This window comes from Spodoptera frugiperda, chromosome 20 (genome assembly GCF_023101765.2).
Source record: "Spodoptera frugiperda isolate SF20-4 chromosome 20, AGI-APGP_CSIRO_Sfru_2.0, whole genome shotgun sequence".
NCBI classification, from domain to species: domain Eukaryota; kingdom Metazoa; phylum Arthropoda; class Insecta; order Lepidoptera; family Noctuidae; genus Spodoptera; species Spodoptera frugiperda.
This window is the reverse complement of record NC_064231.1, coordinates 9,875,074-9,897,941: the sequence shown is the minus strand read 5'-3', so window position 1 is coordinate 9,897,941 and position 22,868 is coordinate 9,875,074. Positions and strand designations below refer to the sequence as shown.

At 37.7% G+C, this 22,868-nt stretch overlaps 1 protein-coding gene across 10 annotated transcripts; it reads left to right on the top strand.

Annotated features, from left to right (window-relative positions):
• The first annotated feature begins 51 nt into the window (after positions 1-51).
• LOC118282369 (probable tubulin polyglutamylase TTLL2) lies at positions 52-22,773 on the top strand. Of its 10 annotated transcripts, XM_035603422.2 has the most exons (14): positions 52-166; positions 550-721; positions 6,015-6,109; positions 7,903-8,028; positions 8,763-8,866; positions 16,426-16,576; positions 17,083-17,245; positions 17,841-17,954; positions 18,846-19,051; positions 19,302-19,459; positions 19,697-19,886; positions 20,221-20,295; positions 21,323-21,517; positions 22,506-22,773. In XM_035603422.2, the coding sequence occupies exons 3-14, from the start codon at positions 6,029-6,031 to the stop codon at positions 22,698-22,700; spliced, it is 1,758 nt and encodes a 585-aa protein (XP_035459315.1). In that variant the 5' UTR covers positions 52-166; positions 550-721; positions 6,015-6,028; the 3' UTR covers positions 22,701-22,773. The 10 variants fall into 10 exon arrangements, with proteins under 10 accessions (XP_035459315.1, XP_035459316.1, XP_035459314.1 ...); XM_035603423.2 differs by lacking the exon at positions 550-721 and having other exon boundaries at positions 62-166; XM_035603421.2 differs by lacking the exon at positions 550-721 and having other exon boundaries at positions 99-166; positions 5,687-6,109.
• Positions 22,774-22,868: the final 95 nt, after the last annotated feature.

Here is a 22,868-nt window from a genome sequence, read left to right as displayed (position 1 = left end):
CAACAAAAAGTTTAGTTTATTACATTCTTAATGAGCCATAAATTGAGAATTTTGTCTTTGATTGACGTGGACTTCACAAGGAATATGATACAGCAATCGTGTTTTTTAGAAATAAACCTTCAGACGTTAGGAAACTAGATTTTATAGGACACGTGAGTCATTAGGGGTAAGTAAAGTAGTCTCATTTGTGTAGTAAGCTATCATTTGAACAATTACTATGTTCGTTATGGCCTTGCACTTTCTCAAAGACCGTGCATCCCTAGCATCTATTACGGCAGTTATTTCCACGTCTAAATAAAATTATGTGGTTCATTAAAGTAAGTAAGGAGAGTTTACACTGTGCATTTAGATTGGTTTTGCTTTAGTCTTCACCAGTTCTCGAGTTCTTTACTAGTATTGATATATTTCTTGAACTATGGAACATAAGTGTTTACTTATTAAATTCTTTCATAGATTTACAGTTAAGATTTGGTTAAGATTGTGATTTTAACTGAAGACGAAGTTATTGAAGTTATATTAGACGTAGGTATAGACATGTATCATTTTTAGTGTTAAGGATCAAGTGTGAAGGCTACGATAACTAAGGAAACAACCACGATTTGATTGAAGTCGTTCTTGAACAATGTGAGTCCCAATATTATGTTTGGGTACGCTTGTTCATTGACTGCACAATCACACCGCATGAAAGAGTTTGCAGCGGGCAGTACAAGAAAATTCGACGGTAAGTTTTTCAAATCGTACTAGGAGTTGTAGTAGACAAAAAAGAAATAAGCCTGTAAACGAGCTGGCAGATCACCTGATAGTAAGCAATCGCTGCCGCCCTTGGACACCCGAAACACCAGGGGTTTTACAAGTGCGTTAGTTTCCGCCTTTTGGGGGTTAGGAATTTAAGGGTAAACACAATGCAAGCGTTGTTTCACGTTGGTTTTCTGTAAGGCCGTGGCATTACCGGCCCATTCGTGCCAAAGCATGGCCCTTCCACATTTAAACCGTATCCAGCCGTGGACAGAAAACAGGGTAATCATGATGATAGTTTGATGATGAGAAACTAAAGAAAATTAACTCTCCCAAGAAACTACATTGGAAACTAGCCTTTACATTACGCTACCCTTCGACAATTTTTTCTCGACCTTCGAACTTTGTAGACCGTTTATTTTAATGACAAAAATCTATTGCTCGTTCTGTAAATGCAGTCTACATAGAATTCTAAGCTATTAGACACGGTTGGCTAACCTAACTATTTATTTATGACTTTTATGAAACAGTTATAGAGTCGGCTATAAATCTTGTGGCTAGGTTTAATGTTTATTCTTATAATATCAAGTTTATGAGCTTCTTGATCTTGCTTTGTGCGGCTGCTAATTTTCTGATCCATTAGAGTTATGTTATGGTTAGTTAACTAGAATAAATTCTGTGTTATACCCACTCCTTACTCCTTTGTGAAACTTAACGTTATGGCTTTAATTCTCCGAAAGGTTAGGTAAGGGAGCGGATACTATAATGTAACATTCGCTTTTCATCAATTATGTTACAAGTCCTACGTAAAAGGCCGTAGGCGTATACGCCTTATACCATATTACGGCAGATATAATTTTAGGTTCCTACTACGAAGATTTTCGGAAAACCATTAAATAAAATATGAAAGAAGTGGATTTGATATTACTTTCCTCCTTTCATTTAGTAGATCAAACAGACGAATTAGTATAAATATAAGAACCAGACCAATAACTTAGTTCCTTAATATTTATTTGTCTCGATCACTATCTTTTACAAATGTTATGACTAAGACCTGTTTATTTATGCTCATCGATTTGTTTTAAATACTGTCAATCGAGTCAAAGACTCGATATTATAATACAATCGATAGTATTTAGTATCCATTTAATTATAATTTATTTCATATTGGTTTTTCTGAATACAATTAAAATATGAATCACACTCACATTAAAGTTACGAGTATTAGTTTTAGTACTAGTAATATAATACCGTACCTATATAAGTGAAGGATTTAATATTTATTCCATATTGTGATTGCATATACACAGAACCGAAACAAATCGAACTTTATACGTAAGAGCTAACGTAGTGGCTAATACATTAGTCACCATCTCGCCTCATCCCGTGGGTGTCGTATGACCCGACTCTGGGACTACACCAGGGGTTCCCAACCTTTTCCTAGTCAAGGACCGCTTTTGAAATTCTTGTTAAGTTAAGAACCACTATCGCCCGAATACTGAAATGCTACTCAATTTTAAGTTTCGCTTAAATATCTTCCTATCTCTGTCATTTACAAAGAATTTGTAGGGACAGAACTATTCTTGAGCGGATCTTAAAATTGAGTGACGTCTGAGTATTTAACCATATGACTATTGCTTTTTTCATGTGGTTTGATTTTCTCTGAAATGGTGACTTTTGGATTTATTAAATCAGTTGCTCCTCTCGGTTATCTCCTTTTGATATAAATTGAAGTTGAGATCGTGGTATATTTATTAAACAGAGGTAGACTTGGGTATTTTTTCTTTCATTTCATGGACATTTTTTTGCTTTTGCGGACCACCGGTACGAAACCACTGGATTACACATTTGACAGAGACCAGCCGACAGAGCGCTCTGATAAACCTGAACATTTGTAAAGTGACACTCACTATAAGTGCGAAAGTTATGGCAGACCTTATGTAGGGAAGCCTCGGAGTCCCATCAATGGATGGTGACGTAACAGCTGGTCATATAGCCGCTGCACCAACCGTATAGTTAGAGGTTGAAAATAAGTTTGTTCGGGTAGGTCAATATATAAACCATTTCGAGTTTCACTACCTTAGAACACGTCAAGCCGGCTTCGATTCCGGTTGCCATAACAATATTTTTACAATATGTATGTGCGTGAGCAGGTATATTATTGGTACTTGGGTAGTGTGACACTACCAGTACCGAGGCAAAGCTTTAGTGCTATGAGAAAAAACGTCTACCAACACTTTTTTAAGTTTTGGCAAATAATGCTATCATAGAAGTATATAGTATTAACATTGACACACGAAGCCAGTTTATTACTAACTCATTTATTGTGTATGTGAATTTGTATGTTTGTAAATGCATCCACGATACAGAACAAAATCCTAGTGTGGAACAAAGTAAAAAAAATACTTCTTGGATAGGTAGTCAAAATAAAAATCCATTTAAAAGTCTGTTTGTAAAAAAATATAGTTGTTGGAAAATCTGGATTCCTTTTTACCCGATTGCACAAAAATATTTTTCATAATTTTTTTGTAGACTATTATTATGCAGTAGACAATTTTCAAATAACAGCAACTTTTATCTTCTTCTTGGATTATTAAACAAATATTATGTGAGAAAGATGTAAAAAAGCCAGTAGTGTTATCTGTTTCGTTTACGTTGGGCATGGTTCCAAAAGGTGTCAGCATGACATGGTCATACTGAGCTGTGAATTGCCAGCATTGTAGTGTACATGACGACAGTGTTATAGGAAGCCAGTTTGTCACCATGACTTAACTTTATCGTTTCCGTATGTTAGGTACTGATTTAATTAAAGATTTTTATAGGACGATGTCAGTGATTCACAATACGTGTCTGTAGGTATAGGAATCCCCTAACTTGTCAACTACAAATCGGCAGACGTAGCGTAGACAGGCTTCAGACAAGGAGCCAGTTGAACATCAGCGCTAGACTATGTCGTGCATATCCTAAACGGGTCATATTTCGCAGTAGACTTGGAAACATGAACATGTACCCATAAGTGTAACTTGTTTAAAACGTTTATAATCCGTACATGTCACTTATTTTTAGACTGTGAAATACAAGAATTTTCTTTTCTTTCAGTCGTAAGCAATAAATGATTTGAGTTTGAGTTGAGTTGAGTTGTGGTTTGAGTTTAGGTGAAAAATGAATTGAAAGTTATGGTGTAGTACTAGTACCAGAATAAACAGTGGTCCCTGTTATATTGAAGCGATGATGATGATGACTTGATGAAATAATCTTATGATTGTTCTATTCTGAAAAAAGGTTGTAGAATATCTCGCTTACAAATAAAGCATCCGAAGCCACCACATAAAGCTAGTATTTCATACAGAATTTATAGCAGACGAAACAAAAGCCTCTGTTGTCAGAGTCACGTGCTTACATTGATGCTCGGAGCCTCGAATTTATTGCTCCTACGATATTGATATGTTAACTTGCCTGAGCCATTACTCGTGGAAACCTAGACTTATTGTTTTTGATAGAATATTTTGATGTAAGTATTTTTTTACTTTTTTTTATGAAGCACGAACAGAAGTATCACCTGATGGTAAGCAATCGCCGTCGCCCATGGACACTTGAAACATCAGAGGCGTTACAAGTGCGTTGCCGGCTTTTTGGGAGTTAGTAATTTAAGGGTTGTTGTTCGGTAATCGGGGATTGAGAAGTTTGGGAAGGGGGGAATTGGGCCTCTGGTAACCTCACTGACACAACGCAAGCGTTGTTTCACGTCGGTTTTCTGTGAGGCCGTGGTATCACTCCGGTCGAGCCGGCCCATTCGTGCCGAACCATGGATCTCCCACACTTACTTTTCTGTCGTTGTACAATCGTTTAGTTGTCCCTAGTAAATGATAAGTAGGATAAGTTTTTTTGTCTTTCTCAAGTGTCATTTGATTGATGTTTATCTTTTTTATGGATTATGGAATAGGTGGCAACCGAGCAGACGATATCTTGTATAAATCGTTTTCACAGTTATGATAATAGGCCGGCCCAGCCCGTCTGTTTCCCTGCGATGACGCTGCGTAACGGACAACTGAGACCTCGCTCTAACACTTAAGCAAAGTAGATAAACTATTCTTTATAAAAAATATGCCCTTCATAATGAGATGATCTGCTCTAATGGCAGGTCGTTCTATTGACACTAGTTTTTACATTCAGTACTTTGTAGCTATAATAGCACATTATGTTGTCATTTAACACATGTAGGAGTACTTTAATAGGTTAATTAACTAGTCTGTTTTTTACTTCTTCTTGTAATGGACACCTAGTGTTACTGGAAGTACTGAAACACGCAACCCCCGCCTTGGTAACTTGGCTAATGAAATATTTTTACCTTTTTATACAATGGTAGGATTGAATGACAACTGACAACGGCCTGTAGGGTTTTAAAAGAGGGCATTTTATATTGTAATAACCTGTATCACGCAAACTGTTCGCTGGTAAACTGGGTTACAGGAAGCGGCAGGAATTTGTAAAGTTCATTGATTTAATTATATAGCACGTGTTCTCTTATAATTTAATAGCGATTTTATGGTTATTGGGATTGCTAAACAAGTCACGCGTAAATGTTTAAGTTAAGCTATAATTTTCATTCATTTCAGTAGGAAAACACAATCATATCGCATCCTATTTTAAGTTGAATATCTGCGTAGCGGTACCCTTCAATGAAACTGTATCAATATGACTTTCACAGAACAATGCCCCCTGCAGTTGTAGTCAATTCTCAATACAAATCCAAAATTAATTTTATTTAATGTAATAAAGATACATCATCATTATCATATTGTGTCGTTCGCAACCATAAAAATATATAACCGTCGTGTAGCATCCATCAAAAATGTTATTCAACTTTGCCGAAGTTGTTCGGTTAAATATAAAAAGCGACGCGTCATTAGACTAACAAAATGCATTATCGTTGTTACGTTGCTTTTTACAGGAGGCTCGTGTCACGAACGGGGAGTTATAAATCACTGGGGCTGGGGGCATCAGCTTGCAATGTGAGTCGGAGACAGTGCTGGGTGGGCGGCGGAGCGCGCCAGTCGGCCCGAGTCGAACGATACGCTCGCCAACTAAACGTGTTTCGAACAATATCACGACTTCTCGATATTACGATTGCAATGATAAGCTGACATGCGATTCACGCGTTCACATACACGAGTATATTCCATTGAAGGCGAAGATGTATCGCGTCTGATATGAATAAAGTTGGAACTGTTCCCGATGGATCGTGTCTAACTTTGAGAAATAAAAAGGCATGTTTCTAGGGCTGTGCTGAAGGATGGACGGCGGCTTCGATGATGATGAGCCTTTTATATTCAGGCTGAATGACAGCGGCACGGGGCCTGGCCTGCTGGTGAAGGTATACTGTAGAACTTGTTGAGGAACTGGTGCCTAGTTCTACTTAGTTACTATAGTTGACTGTGGAGTTGATTAGATGATCCTTATTAGTTGTAAAATCAAGTAGTACCTAGTTTTTAATGAAGCATGGATGTTTATTTTATGCCCTGTATTTACCGTAGGTTATTATTTATGTTGACGTCAACCGTTTAATGAGCAGGCTGTTGTAAAGATGTTATAGTATGCTTGTAATTATTATAGTTTCGTCCTAGACAGAGCCTTTATTATAGTGTATGAGATATAATTGCACTTTATTCTTTCATTGACACAATTAGTCATTTAGTCGTGAACTCGTCGGTATTATTAACTTTGTAGTATTGTTATATATGTTAGGTAAATAAGGATGTTTATTATTGATATCTTTCTCAAATCGTAGGTAATATGTTTTCAGAACCTCTTTGAAAGTAGGTACATTGGCGAGGAAGTTCGAGAACTTCTAATGTTTCCTTTTCTAACTCAGGGACAATTCAAATTATTAATTTGCACCTTGCACTTATACCTATATAAAGTATTATATGCCTTTTATACCTGAAAGTCGTAAGCAGAGGTGTACAAATACCACCCAACATTGGGTAGAATTGCATTGCAAGCATTCTAGATTATTTCTTGAATTTTAAAATGAAAAATCTCAGTTATATGTTAAGATTCCGATCTGGTTCTTGACCAGGAACTTAGCTTGACAGGCTGACAAGATATCTTTATTTATGTATATTTATCTTATCATGTTATAGTGAAATATTATCATAAAATACCTGTATCAATACGCAAGTCTTTATCTTTATTGTAGGAGACAGATGTTAATTCATAACAAATTATAACATATAAGTGTTATTTATTGCGAGTAACACAACATGGGGCATTCCTATAGAACATAAATTAGCAATTTTAATTTAAAGTAATAATGCACTCAACATTTCTATTATCACACTAATATTATAAATGTGTAAGTTTGTTTGTTGGAGTTTGTCCGTCAATCACGCTGAAACTACTGAACGGATTTTGATGAAATTTGGTATACAGATAGGGTATGATAGAACTTGCGTGATAGAAAACTTAGGTGATAGAATAGGATACGTTTTATTCGACGGGAACGCAGGCAAAGCAACTGATAGAGACTAGTAGGTAACTAAAAAAGAATTAGTAATCACTAATTTAATCAACATGTGATAGAACTTATTAATACATATTTAGGTGTAAGTTTTTATTTAATTTAATGAAGGAGTAATGGAGAAGTGTAGTCATGGTACCTTCATGAGGCACTAGTTTTCTCTAATCTTTAATCTCCTAACCGTTGAGGAGATGTACCTTCCATCACCAGCACCACCTCATTGACATGAAGTTATGATTATCAGGCGCATAAAATACTAAGAAAACTGTAAAATCACATACACTAAGCACTAATACACTCAGCGGTGGCTGTACAACTGGCTGCCGTACAACGTGTAGCGGTTTCAATTCCCGCACTGAGCACTCATTCGTATAATCCAAAAATTGTCGTTTCGGTTCTAGGTGTCATGTGTATGTGTACTCAAACCTAAAATCCTAGTGTGAGGCAATGTTTCTTCAAACAAAACAAAAAAAAACTCAATAAAAACCTAGGGAACCTAAACATAAAACCTAAAATATATCATCATGGAAAGTTTCTGAAGCAGTTGTGTACGTATAGAAAAACCTGCCACAACGTAATTATCACTTGTTTCCTGTCCTGAGGTTCCTGCTATGTATTTTTTACTATTGTACGGTTTCCATCATCAGGTATGCGCTGAACGTGGCTGGCGCATGTACCCTGGCTACCACAGCGGCTTGGAAGAACGATGGAATCTTTGGTGGAAGACCAGCGCCTTCCCGGCGGCTAGCTACAAGACTTTAGGAGATTGGCAGGTTTGGTCATCTCCTGTTTGATTAAGGATTAAGCGAAAATATTTAATACTTACTGTCAGTTATTTTACTAGTGCTATTTAGTATGCTCGTGGGCATCTGGAAATTTCTGATGAAGTGATGAAGTATAATGATACTTTATTTCCTGAACAATTTATTGTATGGATCTAAATACTAATGCAATATTTTATTGAACTGATATTGACACTCCTTGACAGGGATGTTTAAGGTAAGCGTCCACAGGCCCGCATCGTACGCATCGCACGCATTCCGTATGACGTCATCAGTACGCATTGCATGTAGGCATTGCCGATGATGCGGATCAGTGGACGCAGTTGTATGAGTTTCTATACAGGGCAAACTAAAATCCGTTGCGTGCGATGCGGACCTGTGGACGCTTACCTTATTTCTACATCACCTAAGGGAACAAAAACTTGCTGATAATTTCAAAGTAATTTTAATTGAGTAAAATATTTTCAATGTCTTCGAGTAGATTTATATGGCAGTTATTTTTACTTCAAATATCCTTATCTTGATCTTGATCTTGACTTGACTGAACTTTTCGAAATCAAAAGTTAAATCATTTTTGCAATAATTAACATTGAAAATGCTGTGTGCCCAATTAATATTATTTAAATGTCATAGAATGGTTTTGCCCTTAACATTGTTTTGTTTTGATTTTCCGAATAGTAGCTGCTCGTGTAAAAGTAGTTCTAGATAGTGATCTTTGTTTACAGTTCATGAACCATATACCTAAAGGCGGATCGATATGCAGAAAAGACAATCTTTCACGTCTGCTACGTTGCATGAAGAGGATTTACGGAGCTGTGTATGATTTCAGGTAAATATATTTGCTTTTAATTTTATAATTTATGAACGAAGAAATATGTGTCTTGCCTAGTAGATGACTAAATTTTTATTTCAATGTCCGTCTTGTAGAGTATTTTAAAATATTAGACACGTATTTTTTTTTCTTAATGATACCTACTTTTGACGATACTTAATTTAGGCGATTGATTTGATATACCGTGTGACGTCACTTCTAGGTACATTTTATACGTAGAAATGACGTTGTAGCGCCAACTCCTAGAGTTTGATTCGCGTTATCTAACTATTTAAGTTCTTATACGACAAAATAAAAAAAATACGTGTCTAATATTTTTTCATTACCTAACTGACGGACTAGATAGTTTTATTTTTTTACCCCGTCACCATCCCTAGTGTTTCCATTCTAGTCGCCCATACGCCAACCGTGCAATCAAGATTGAGCGAGTGCGTTTGAAATTACATTTTTAATCTAAAATGTTGTCCTATAAACTCAAAGGTGAACCCATTAAATGAAAATCGACACCACGACAAAACATTACCTTGTATTTTATAAGGAAAACATAAAATAATAAAAATTGTGGTTTAAAAAACTGACTAATAGCGTTTGACATTCAACACTCGTAGTAGTTTATACCTAAGGACCATTATTTTTTTAATCTTTTGTCTCTAACATCTGTCTACGTGGTTTGTGGTAGGTTTTTCCTAAGTACCGGCCTTGGCCAGAAAACTGGTGCATCAGTATCATGGAAGTGTTTGTTACACTGTCACTCCCAATTAGGGCGGGGGCACACGATGCGTTGCGGCAACGCTCCGTACACACGAGCGGTGCGGCGACGCAACGTTGTTTTATGTCGCAGCGGCGCCGTAGCAGCGTTGGACAGTGGGTTAATGAAAGTTGCCTTGTGACGCAAAGCAACTGAGCGGTGCCGTTCCGACGTCGCAACGCATTCGACCCTCCCCGCTTCGTCTTGGTGGTTGCAAGTCGTCTGACATGCCACAGATATTTCTATGTAAGACGACGCAGCGACACCGCTCCGGCGCCGCACCGCCGCCGCACCACCGCCGCAACGCATCGTGTGCCCCTGCTCTTAGGCAGTTGTCCCACCAACGGCGAGTGAACGACTAACTATCGGCTATTTTCTCGCTCAAGAAACGTACAATAGATATACTTTCCGTGTAAACAAAAGAGATGCATATACAAATAGTTGATCGCTGACTGTTCACACTGCCGGCGAGTGCTCGCTTCACTTGTTTGTTTTTGTTTTCACTCGTTTTCACTCGTTTTCACTCGTTTCTAGTTCTAGCTCTACTCGTTACTCGTTCATCGTTGCCGGTGGGACAACTGCCTTAGGTGTTACGTACGGTCGGCGTGAACTTCGTACAATTGCTAGAGCGTAGTATTTTAGGGTTAAAAGGTCTCGGTAATTTGTTTATGTTTGTGTTGGTATTTTTTTTTATTTGATAGTATTTTATTAACTACCTGTTAGTTTTATTTTATTGGTTAGTAAATAAGTAAGTAATATTTGTTTTTTTTTTTCATTCATCACTGCCGGTCAAGGGGTCTCGGGTTCGATTTTTGGGTCGGGTAAAGTATAGCTGGGCGTGTTTCGATTTTTTTTTAATTTCTCAGTAGTAGCACGGAGTTTGGAATTATGCCCAATACATGGTAATAGACTTAACCTCTTACGTGGGACTTATAACAGATGGTGAAAAGTGAGTATACAGCACCACTACCTATCCCTTCAGGGATAAAAAGGCGTGACGTGAAGTTATAATACCAAACATAGCAAAAAATTCTTAACGTAAACCTTTTAAAAAATATATTCAGACTTCCAATAGAAAGAAAATTTGTTATCAGAACTTATGTCTTCCTGTCGCTTTATCCCCCAATCCCCCATAAAAGTAGTTTTTCCTTTTCACTACAACGTAAATTGTGAGTTTATGATAGTGCCTCCTATATTTAGGGGTTGTTCCCTTAGGGGAATATTACCGTAGGCACATGTAACGTGAAATTGGCAGGTAACTAATCTTTCCCCCGCCGATACAGAAGGGGGAATATGACGATCGAACTCAATATTTATGTATTTCGTGGGTTTTTACAATATTACCTGGTTTGTGTGTGTGTGTGGTTGTGAGTGCTACTGTCGAGCAATAGTTTTGATACTAGGTTGGTAAAAGAAGGTATTGAGGTATTTTTCAGTGGATACTAAGTTAGGAATCGACAGGCTAACCCTCTCCTACTTGAGACATGAGAACGTTACATGAGAGGTAAAGTTCCTGTACTCTTAGTACGAGTTTAAATGAGCGCGTTCAGAGCTCTGATTGCGGCCGGTTCGAACAAATCTACCAATCAGAGCGCCGAACCGCATACGTTTCGATTTAGTTAAACGTAAAGTAAACTCGTACTAAGGGTACTGTTAACAAAAACTAGTAAGTAATTAATAATCCTGCGGGGAATACCTCATACTTAATAACTCATGTGAGTTTTCTGTGCACGTTTCTTATTATAACAATCAATTTAACAATTAATTAGTATAGGCGGCTTTTTGTGACATATTGTCTTATATGTCACAAAGGTGTTAAGTGCATAAATAAATAATGATGGCAATTAATCTTTGATGACCAATAATCACGGACATAAATCGATTAAATATCGATTTAACGATTCGACTAAAACGTGATCAAAGCACGAGTTTGACCTGTCTCATGTGTGGATTATCTCATACTTAATTGATTTAAAATATGTAAAAACTAAACTATATTCTGTAATGGACTTGTGGCTGATATAATTATGATGACATGTCAAACCGATTTTATAAATATTAGGGCGCTTTTCCACCATAGATGGGCTATGTAGCTATGCTACAAAGATGTAATACTTAAACTGTGAAACTATGCTAGCTATGCGAGGAAGATGCGCAGCTTGAGTATGCAATGTATTGATAGTAAGAAAACCATCCAAAGCACGCATTTATAGCGCACATTCGTAGCACGCATCTTTCCATATAAAAATCATAGCTTAGCTGAGTCCGTTTCCACCAGTGCTAAGCTACATATATGTACCAATGGGATTGGTGGCAGCCAAACGCATCCACAACAACGTAGCATAGCACATCTCTGGTGGAAAAGCAGCCATATAAATTAAACTTCACCATATTTCGACTGTTCGTCCGTAAGAAACATAGCAATCCAAACACTGGTTTAACTTAACAAATACATTTACTTTCGCAATTGATGTATGGATAAGATGTCCGCAATACTACACATATGGTATCATTACGCTATGTTCTTTACCGCATTGCAAGTAAGCAATAATAATTAACATTTTTATATCGGATTTATATGGAGCTGCGATTAGCTATAAAAGGCTAAGATCGAATATTTATGAGATTCACACGATATATGTAGGCTTATGTACAATGTTCTTCCTCATTTTTTATCCTTGTTACTTGTAGCTTGGACAAGAGAAAATTTATTCTTTGTCATTTGTCAAATCAAAAAGATTCTCACTGGTTACGATGATGATTAACGCATTCTTTCATAGACAGAGTAGTAATAATAATAAATTAGTGTCTACTTTAAAAACAATATTGTATGACGCACAATACTCGGAAACGGCTGGGCTAATTCGGATATTAAATTTTTGATGTATTCAGAAGTGACTTATCTATTGAATACAATTATGCACATCAATCACCTCTACTATTACGCTTGAAATAATACTTAAATATTACGTCAATGAAAACAATAATAAGTAGGTAATATTACAAATAACAAAAGATGTTATCATTTAATTTACACCATTGCGTGTTACCTGAACGAGAAATATTAACATAATCTATTTTGATTGCGAACCTATTTTGTCTCTTGAGTAGTTAATGGACAATTCAAAACGCTTAATTTCATTTCAGGAGTTAAATTACTTTCAGTAAAGGGTTTCGGTGAAAGTAATTTTGAATGGTAACTAAGGAAAATAGGATAAACAAACTTATAAACAGTTCAGTTAGAAGGGCAATGTTATTGAATAGAAGGGGATGTATAATGAGTAAAGTGACGTCATTCGATATTTAACAGTACGATAGAGCTTACCATAAGTCCATAAAATATTGTAGGTAGTAAGAGTTGTTGATTTTACTTTGTATATTTATCAAACAATTTGATTTAAGGATTTTAATACCGAAAACAACAAAGTAACAAAAATGTGATTTCATATTTATAGAATCGTGCAATGGTTGTAAAATTAAAACAGCTTATCTTTTATTTGTTCCCAAAATAAATGTTTGGAAAACAAACCGCAAATGTAAACATCATTTTATTGCTCACGATAATAATGAAAACGGTCCATTTTTATAAATTTAAAGCTATAAAAACGGGCAGAAACCATTTTTGTACACGCAGGGCCCACGTTACCGCGCCGATTGTAAATTGTAATTTCATCCTGATGAAAATTAACAACCCGGTGTACCCCAATTGTTTTCCAAAGATTAATAAAATTGATTTAAAATTGTCGTAAAATTCAGAAGCCATTATTTGCTTTTCTTTTTATTCCAAGGATTGGGTACAATAAAAGTCACTGCACAATTTGTAACAGAAATTAGGTTTACGGCGTTACAGTTTACGAAATTGAGGGAAAATATGTTGCCAACTGTGTTTTTATTTTTATAATATGGCCGTTTCAGGACAATGTCGCATTCTTATTCGTCATAAAAAGTACGTTTTGATAAAATTACCCACATGCAATTTTGATTTACGATTCAACCAATTCCCCTTTACCGTTGGAGAATTTTGACAAATACGATGTTTGGGAACTTCATGTAAGGAACGCGAAACAAATAATGAGCCAAGTCTAGCCATCAATCATAAAAGTTAGCTTCAATCATAGACTTTAATATGGCCAGATGGTTTTATAAGTTTTCCTTCATGGGGTAGAGCAGGCTATTTTCCAATACTAGAACATTAAAGTTTTAGTTTGCTTCTTAGATCATGTAAGTACACACACCTTACATTTATACAGCTAACAGAATTTGTTGGAAGTTCAATTAAATGAGTGCTTTTCAAGCAACCATTTTGATTTTCACCCAATCATTCGTAAATAGCGACGACAATAGGGCGTAATTTTCTGTTGATCACTAGATTAGAATAGTTTGACTACGGCAACTATTTTATTTGGTCTAATATGCCCAAAAGCGTCACTAACGCCACCTAGTGAGCGAATTTTTTTATTGATTGTAACACCACATCTACAATTCGTTGATCTTTGCTGTGCGTACTTGTATCTACGTGACGTATATATGTATGTATAGAAAGGTCGGTCTGTTTGTCGTGTACCATGGTCCGGGTCACGAGTCAATCGCTTCACGTCACCAGGTATTTGAATGAAGCCACGCGCTGTATCGCGTGCGTCACGGCATTACCTATTCTTACATTACCTATTCTTACTAAGGTAAAAAGGAATTTTCCGCAAAAACTCTAGTGTGTAATTTAATGCGAGAAAGTGGGCAGATGTCTCTGAAATTGTGATTTAATACTGATTTGTTCTTTCAAAGCCTGTATACTTGTAGCAAGGTTGCCATGTGTACTGTGGCTAATTAAGATGTTAGTCCTGAGAGTTACAGTAAATGTTCTAGTTAGTTTTTCTCTACTTAACCGAGCCAGCCAGGAAAATTCTAGCTTTATTAAACTATTTCGTCAGGCAATTTATCAGTAAATGCTCACCTAGTGTACGGTATATTTTATTGTCTTTATTGCTGCATGTGTTTAAATGACTGCGTTTTCGTACGTTGACAAACTAAAATTGACAAAGCAGTTTAGGATAATAAACCTCCGACAAATGACAGACATACAGTCCTAGAGAGACAATTACTTTTATTATACGGATTTTTAGCATGTTTAGACAAAGGAAACGTTTAAAGTTTTATAACAGTTCTTTGTAAAAAATGCAATGTCATGTCATAGCAGTATTTGTATAAAATTTCATAGAATTTATAGCAGTTAACCCTCATTTCTTAGGCTACTCTTGACATTAAACTTGACTCTAGTCCCCGTCAAGTAATAAAACAACAAACTTGAAATTTATTGCATGCAGCAGCGGCCACGCTAAACGTACTTGCAATTAATTAATATCTAAAAATTTAAAGTTAACTGTTTCAGCGAATTCAATGAGACCTTCGCTGTAATTCCTGCATGGCTGACATCGAACACTTATAACTCTTACTGCCAAGTTTTTAAAGGTCATATTAAAAATTCCTGCATCGTGTCTTAAGGTGAAAGTTCACGGTAATATCAAATCATTGTTTCGAATATTAATGAACGTATTTCCAGCAATTACCCCCAAGTGGTACCGTGGCGATCGCGTGACGATTGCACCAAGAAAAACGAATCAATGTCATAGTTTTGTTTTGTTTTGGATAATATTATTCATTGTTGGAACCACAAAACTGACTGCATCACCCCAAACATTGTGTTTTCAAGGGGAGTACGGGCGGGAGGGAGACAGCAGTAAAAATTAAATGGATGATAACTCGACGTAGTGAAAAAGTAACGATGGCGTACGTTGCAAACGAAGCATGGAATTTAAATGCGTTTGTTTGAATGATGTCTGAAAGTCGACCATTGACTTAAAAATATAAATTCAGAACATCGGAATAAAAATAGTTTACGAGGCCAATATTCTACACGCATCGATGTTGCACGTAACAATAAATAATCGTAAATGTTAAATGCTGATAAGAGGTTGAAAAATTGCGTACTTTGGCACTGGATTTGAAAACTAGAGTAGGTATAGGTACTAGTTATGGGTAGGATTTATTTGTAGTAAAGCGGAGTATTTGTTACGATAGTATTGCGTGCGCACTGGCTCGTATGCAAGCATTTTACGTAAAAAGATGACGGTCGCCGTTTTACGATATATGGGGTGTTTGCGAACTTGTGAACATCCATATATTTACTTGTAAATTCTTATCGGCAATCTGCGCTGGTGAAATTTTATGGTCTGGTGCAGAAGGTAGTCAGTCCGGTATGATCGCGTATACGGTGTTTCCCTGTTATTATCGGCACGCCTCAAATACCAACCTTATTCTATGTATAGCCGGTTACTTTCATACCGTCGGGTAGTCTGTCGTAAAATTACGCAATTTTATTTGTTACCTAAACGTCGAAAGGGGCTCCGAAATTGTTTGTGGAACTATTTTCGGTCTGCGCTATTTTCGGAAAGTTATTTATAGTCCTTAATTATGAATGATTTCTCATTGTTTACGAATAGTGAAGTTCTATTCCAAGGCATTTGTCTTTTTGTCACTATATTTCTACCAATGTTGGATGGTAGATTTTTTAATGGCCGCACATTTTTTAATAGATCTGTTAACGAGCTTTAGATTTTTGAACTAAAATAAAATGTTAGTTCATAGATTGCATTTTCAAATGGGCTTAATAAAAGAAACAAAGTTTTTCGTGTAGCAGTGTATCATAAAAGCCCCATGACCATGACCTTCTCTAGTGATGAAATCCACATAATACATACATTTAATTAAGTATTGTGTAAGTTTGTTAATTAAGAGCATTCTTCTGTTCCAGCCCTCCATGCTACCATTTACCCTTGGAGTATGCGAAGCTGGTGTCGGAATGTTCTCGACTGCGACGTGATGAGAACGGAGCGGGAGCCAACGTCGTGTGGATACACAAACCCGTCGCCCAGAGTCAGGGCAGGGGAATCTTTTTGTTTAGGGTATGTTAAGTCTTTAAATTTATTGCTTGTTTACCAGAAGATGTAAAGAAACATACACGTGTTTTAGCATTAGGTACACAGTCGGTGATACTTTACGTTCTATTGAATAGAAACGGGCCCTGTTTCTGTAGATAGACTCCACTGGGAGCCCCTTGCGATATCTATCTCACTACATGTGATAATGATCACATAGAAGGTTACCTATATACTAAAGAAGGAGTAAGTGTAAGTAAGAAGTAAGAATAATGGATGACTAAGAGGGAGCACTTTGTTCAGCAGTGGACGTCTCTCGGCTGATGACGATGATGATGATACTAAAGAAGAGGTTTCATCACAATTGTCAAAATGATAACGGCTATATAAGACACAATAAAAACAGCTTTAACTCATGTAGATGCTGCGTGTCCGACAGACAACGTGGTCTGACACTATTGCAGGAATAGCCTTTAACAGATAATTGTTGGCAGTGAAAGACTATAAACAAAATGTTGGTGAAAATGTTTCAGAGCCTGTGCGAGATGAACTGCGGGACGTCGGCGGTGGTGCAGCGCTACATCGAGCGGCCGCTGCTGATCGCGGGCTACAAGTTCGACCTGCGGCTGTACGTGTGCGTGCCGGGCTACAGGCCGCTCACCGCCTACATGTACGCTGAGGGACTCGCGAGATTCGGTACTTTCTATTTCATACCAATAGTGTTGCTAGCACCTTCTTAAGATAGTAAGGTTTTTTTTTATAAAACGTTGCCCCACATTAGGATTTTCTCCTGTGTCGTGAGTGCGTTTACAAACATACAAGTTCACATGCACATGACACTCAGACCCGAAACAACAATTTATGGATCACACAAAGAGTTGCTCCATGCGGGAATCGAACCCGCTAGCCGCTTATATTAATAAACCAATGCCTTTTCCCATGGGAGGTAAACAAAACCTGATACCTTTTATGATTCTGGCATCCAGTTAGGATGTCTTAATGACTTCGAAATTATCAGTAGTCTGATTTAGTTCCATTTAAATATTAGGAACTTGATCTAAGCTTTCAATATTCATAGTTTTACTCAATTTGTTAAAAGTTAATGAGGCGGATATAAAAATAATAATAGAGTTTACCACACATTTGGAAACACTTAAAAAATACCAGTCGGTAAATTGATAACTATTTTGTCTCCTATCAGGTTTTGTCTTGTGAAAATTTCAAAACAACCCATTTTGTCACAACAGCGCATGAAAAGAGATAGTTATATTATTTTTTTAAACTGTTCCAGGCACGGACAAGTACACGCTATCGGACATCCACAACCCGTACCGCCACCTGACGAACTCGTCCCTCAACAAGAGCGGCCCGCGATACGCTGAATGTAAGGACCGAATCGGTAGCGGTGAGTGTTACGTCTCTCTTGAAGACGCTGGTCCCTTGACACCGGCCGTCTGACAACTGGGTGTGATGCTTATTACCAACTTATCTTGTTGCTGTTGTATGTATTGACCGTTTATTTTTATAATATATAACGTTTTTTTGGTTTGTATTTTTCCGTCGTGGTGCTGATGGTAAAATTGCGAAGGCTTTACTAAAAACTGAGAAGAAATGGTCTTTTGTACCGTGGATGATTACTGCTATTGTAACTAAGAGTGCCTTTAGATATTTTCGGGATTATTATTTATCCTTAAGTAAATTTTTTTCATATTCTTTAATTAAAACTACCTAATTTAGGAAGTTCCCACTTACTTTTACTCGCAATTTTACTTTTAACACCACTTGTGTGGTAGGTAACAATGTAGAATAAAGAAAGTAGTTGTAGAAAGTAAAACAGTATGGTATTTATCAATTATAATTCATTCATTATATGTATTTATAAATATTTTTATTTAAAATTGTAAAAATATCGTCTTGGTAATGTAATACAATATTCTATTATCATATTGAACACTGTACGTAGTTCAAGTAATTATAAAAATCTGAGGTGAGAAGTAGACTTTGATTCAGTGAAGCTGACTGAAACTCGTCTCGTCTCTGTATTTCGAGGAAACGTAGGCTTGTGTTTTATCACCTTTATTTTTGCTTTTAAGTATGTAAATATTTTGATCTAGCTTTTATTAGGCTGCACACTATTTTATCTTTTGCTTTTGAGATTTCAACATTCACCGCTACCATGAATTTGACTTAGCAATTTTTAAATTTTAGCCAAAGTCGGTATTAGAATTAGATCATGAAAATCATTTCTACAAAATGTGTGAGCAAAATATCTTAGGATTTTCTTTTAAAATTGCAGGGTGCAAATGGACGTTGACGCAAGTGCGAAAGGCGCTTATAGGGCGCTGGGGTGCCGCAGAGTGGGTGGTTTGGCAGCGGATCAGGGCGCTGGTGACGCTGACCCTGCTGGCCCAGGCGGCTGGTACTCCACCAGCTAGGAACTGCTTCGAATTCTACGGGTTTGACGTCCTACTTGATGATTGCTTGAAGCCTTGGTTGTTGGAGGTAAGCAAGTAATATGGATATGATAAACCACTATGACTGCCGAAAAGATTCACATTAAGAAAACTATTGTGAGGCTAACTTCTCAATTTTTGAAGATAAGAATAGATTCAGGATGGTCTTGAGATATTATGGGAATATGAAGAACAAAAAAAAAAAACAATCAACGTATACGACTTGTAAGGACTCAATTGACTGACAAAAAGAAAATGCTCAAGTATTAAATGTTAAAAAATAAAACTGGTGTTTTCAGGTGAACCTTTCCCCGGCGTTAGCATCCGACTGCGAGGCTGATATAGTGGTGAAGCAACCGATGCTGCACGAGCTGTTCGACCTCCTGGGACTGCCCATGAAGCACACTGGACTCGCCAAGTTGAAGGCACCTCCTCCACCGACCCAGCTCACCAACAGGTGAAGTTTTTGTTTTAGTAATAACTGATTGTCTCATGGTAGAACTTATTTAGAGTTAGCGATACATTTTTGGTAGGTTCTTTGGGTTTGACTGACTGAAAAAAAAACTTCGAACACTTGGTTGACGTCTTTATTACTCTTGTTCTGTTTGCATAAAGCAGTATCGAGATTTATAACATAATAAAAATCAGAACACTCCCCAAAAAATGTAGGCAAATGGTTTGGTACACATGGTAGTTGCAGTTCGGAGGAGGAGAACAACGGCGGGAGTCGCGCGCGCACACGCTCGGCGGGGCGGCGCACGGCACGCCCGCGCCGGCGCCGCGCGCTGCCCCTACACTGCGTCACGCTAGCGGGACCCGGCGCCACCACCAACACGCCACCCCCCACGCCACCCAGCGGATTGCCTGAGAAAGAGAAAATTCAGGTTAGATTTCCTTGTTAAAAACGTCTTTACTCATTAGAGACGAACTGTACCTCTACCATGAGTTTAGCGCTGAACGCTCTCTAGTTTCGTTTTCATTCAATGTAAAGCAAACTCATACTAAGGGCACTGTACGAAAATTTTAAGTAGGTATAGTTTCTGTTTTGCCTTCGTAACAGCTCGACTATTTTCAATCTAAAAGGGGACTCATAATCATGATCTGTGTGCGTAACGAACAACGTGATGTAGTGAAGCTATTTTTTGTTTGAATATTCCAAATTGTTCAACTCATACTTTTGAATTGGCTTAATTCAAAAATATTAATCGCAAAATGCAGGAATCGGCGGAAAAAACCAAGGAGGTACACGGTGCGCGGTACAAAACGGATACCAACAGTGATGCTGATGTACAGGTAACTTCAAATTCACAGTACAAGGCATGCAAATCCAATTAAAAACAATCCTTTTAAATATAATGGAACGAAAAATTTATGAAAAAATACCAGTACGGCTATTATATTCTTCTAGGCATTATGATAGAGGACATGTCCTTGCAGTCTTTAAGTTTTATTGTGTGGCATAAATATTTCCCTTCCATAGCCTAACTGCTGCTTCTTACATTACAAAGAAATCGTTTCATCAAAACATTATATTCAATGTCAAACGTATAATAAAAATGAATTCCGCAATATAAAACTATTCGATACTATTAACATAATTCGAGAATGTCGTGCTGTTTGTTTTTATAAAATCTTGCGCTTCCACCCCCTCCCTCTATTTCGCCGAAGGCTCCGGCCTTGACAAAGTGGGTATAACAAGGATGAATACGTAATTATGTCGCGAAAGATCGAAGGTCTAAAATAGAACTTCGATTTGTGTAGAAAAATGTCTTCCGTGACTACATCGTTTATTTACAAAATGTCACTGAATTTTAGCAAGGTTCTGATTGTTCTGATTCAAGTTCTTTATTTAGACATTTAAATTGTTGTTTAGGTATCTACTAATTAAGATGTCGAGGAATGACAAAAATAATTATCGTTCGTGATAATTCAGTTTTAATAATTTGATGGATTAATCGTTATACGTCTTGCTGTCTTAATTATTTTTTTATCAAAGAACATAATTACTAAAAATCTTTTGGACTTTTGGGATCCTATTTCGTAACATCTGCATGATCTTTTAGAGAATATAATATGTATATGTCGATGTGTGACATGTGTAAGAAAGCCAAATGTGGGAGAACCATGCTTCGGCATGAATATTGAATAGGCCAGCTCGACCGGAGTAACACCACGGCCTCACAGAAAACAGAGCTTACGTAGTGTTTCGTCGTGTGAGTGAGGTTACCGAAGGTCCAATTACCACCTTCCTTAATCTCCCTAAACCCCCTACAATCTTCAAATTTTCTGTTTAACTAACCTTAAACTATGAACTTTACAGTCTTCATCGAATGGGCCTACACCGCCAACGGAGCCGGTGGACGAGTCGTGGCGTGGCGGGTACTCCACGGCTGCTTCACGCCGACGTGTCATGTCTGCCTGCAAGTGGGGGAATGGCGTCTGCTGGAATAGGGCCATCGGCAGAGTGGGGCACTGGGTCAGGATATACCCGCATTCCTTACCGAATAATGATGAGGTAAAGTTTGATTTTACGTTACATACATTAATCTGTCAATGTTTTGTAATATGAAGAAGTCAAAAGAAATGAAATTCTAGAAGATTAGTACATTTATAGATTTGTCGGAGTAAAAAAATATTTTTTTCATCTTTTATTATGTTTGTTCCTTACATAATCACGGGACCACAGGGTCCCGGACCTTTGGAAGGCGTACGAGGGGCCGAAGCCAACTCGCAGAGGCCCGTTGAACAATTTTAATCTAAATGTAAGGGGACATCAGCCGGCGATTATCCCTGTATGCACTATGGAAGTACACCAAAGGACAATCCCCGGTTGATGCAGGACTATTGTGAGATATGGTAAAAGGAAATGATAGGGATATGGGTGTGGGTGGCTGTGGAATAGTTAACCGGTTAACTATGGGGACTATGGCCCCTGCCCCTGACCAATATTGAAAAATACGGATAAACAGGCAGGGGGTGACTCGCAAACTCAATAGTGGGCCCCGGAAACGGCCGCTAGCATGTAGCGACAAGGGAAGCAACATCCGTTGAGCTGCTTGAGGAAGGGGAGGCATCCCACGGCTATCAGAGCAATCCCGGAAGTACGGTCAAGACCCCTACCAGCATCTTACTGGGATACGTCCTTCCCCCAAGTGGAGCTGAAGGCAACTCCACTCTTGCGAATCTCCACTCAAACCAGCCGATTAAGGCAAGAGTGAGGTAGGAGAGGCCACTCCGGATAGTCACGAGTACCAACCGGAGTTAAAAAGTAGGGCCTCTCCCGGGAGTCAGGTCCGTGGGGTCGCCACTGCCCAACAGCTCGCCACAAGCTGCCTTGCGGACAACATCTTTTATTACTATTAACTTACAAGAATTTAAGCTGGATCTCATTAAGACCATTTTTGATAAGTGATAAATTCTACAGCAATACGTTCCCTAAAATAATCCCATATTGGCTACATCTTGCTTTGTCTTTTAATGACTCAATTTTTTTGTTTCTATAGCTGCCTGTAGAGGATGTGAGAGAAAGTGTGGCTCAAGTGTCAAAGTTCGTGCGAGCAGCGAGAGAAGTCAGTCGAGAATTCGGCAAGGATACTTCGGGACCTCGGGACGCATCCAGAGATGCCGTTTTCGAAGAAGCACTCCGCAAAAAGTTAGACTTTGGACCCCATTTCCAAGTGTGGTTGCCCCCCTTTTAATGTGTTCATACAAACCGTAATCTTAATTGTTTAATGTAAGGCCTATTTATTAGATAGATAAATAAATGCTTACTATAAAGTGATGTGCTTTTATTTCTACCAGAACTTAACCGCTTCACCCAATATAATACCTATGCCTAAGTCTATAAAATTAATGTCGAACGATTA

Coding starts and splice junctions, on each gene's coding strand:
- LOC118282369 (XM_035603418.2), top strand. CDS start 5,655: ATGCATTATCGTTGTTACGTTGCTTTTTACAGGAGGCTCGTGTCACGA. Junction 5,748..7,902: donor TGGGGGCATCAGCTTGCAAT/GTGAGTCGGAGA, acceptor TTCCATCATCAG/GTATGCGCTGAACGTGGCTG. Junction 19,460..19,696: donor CCGACCCAGCTCACCAACAG/GTGAAGTTTTTG, acceptor TACACATGGTAG/TTGCAGTTCGGAGGAGGAGA.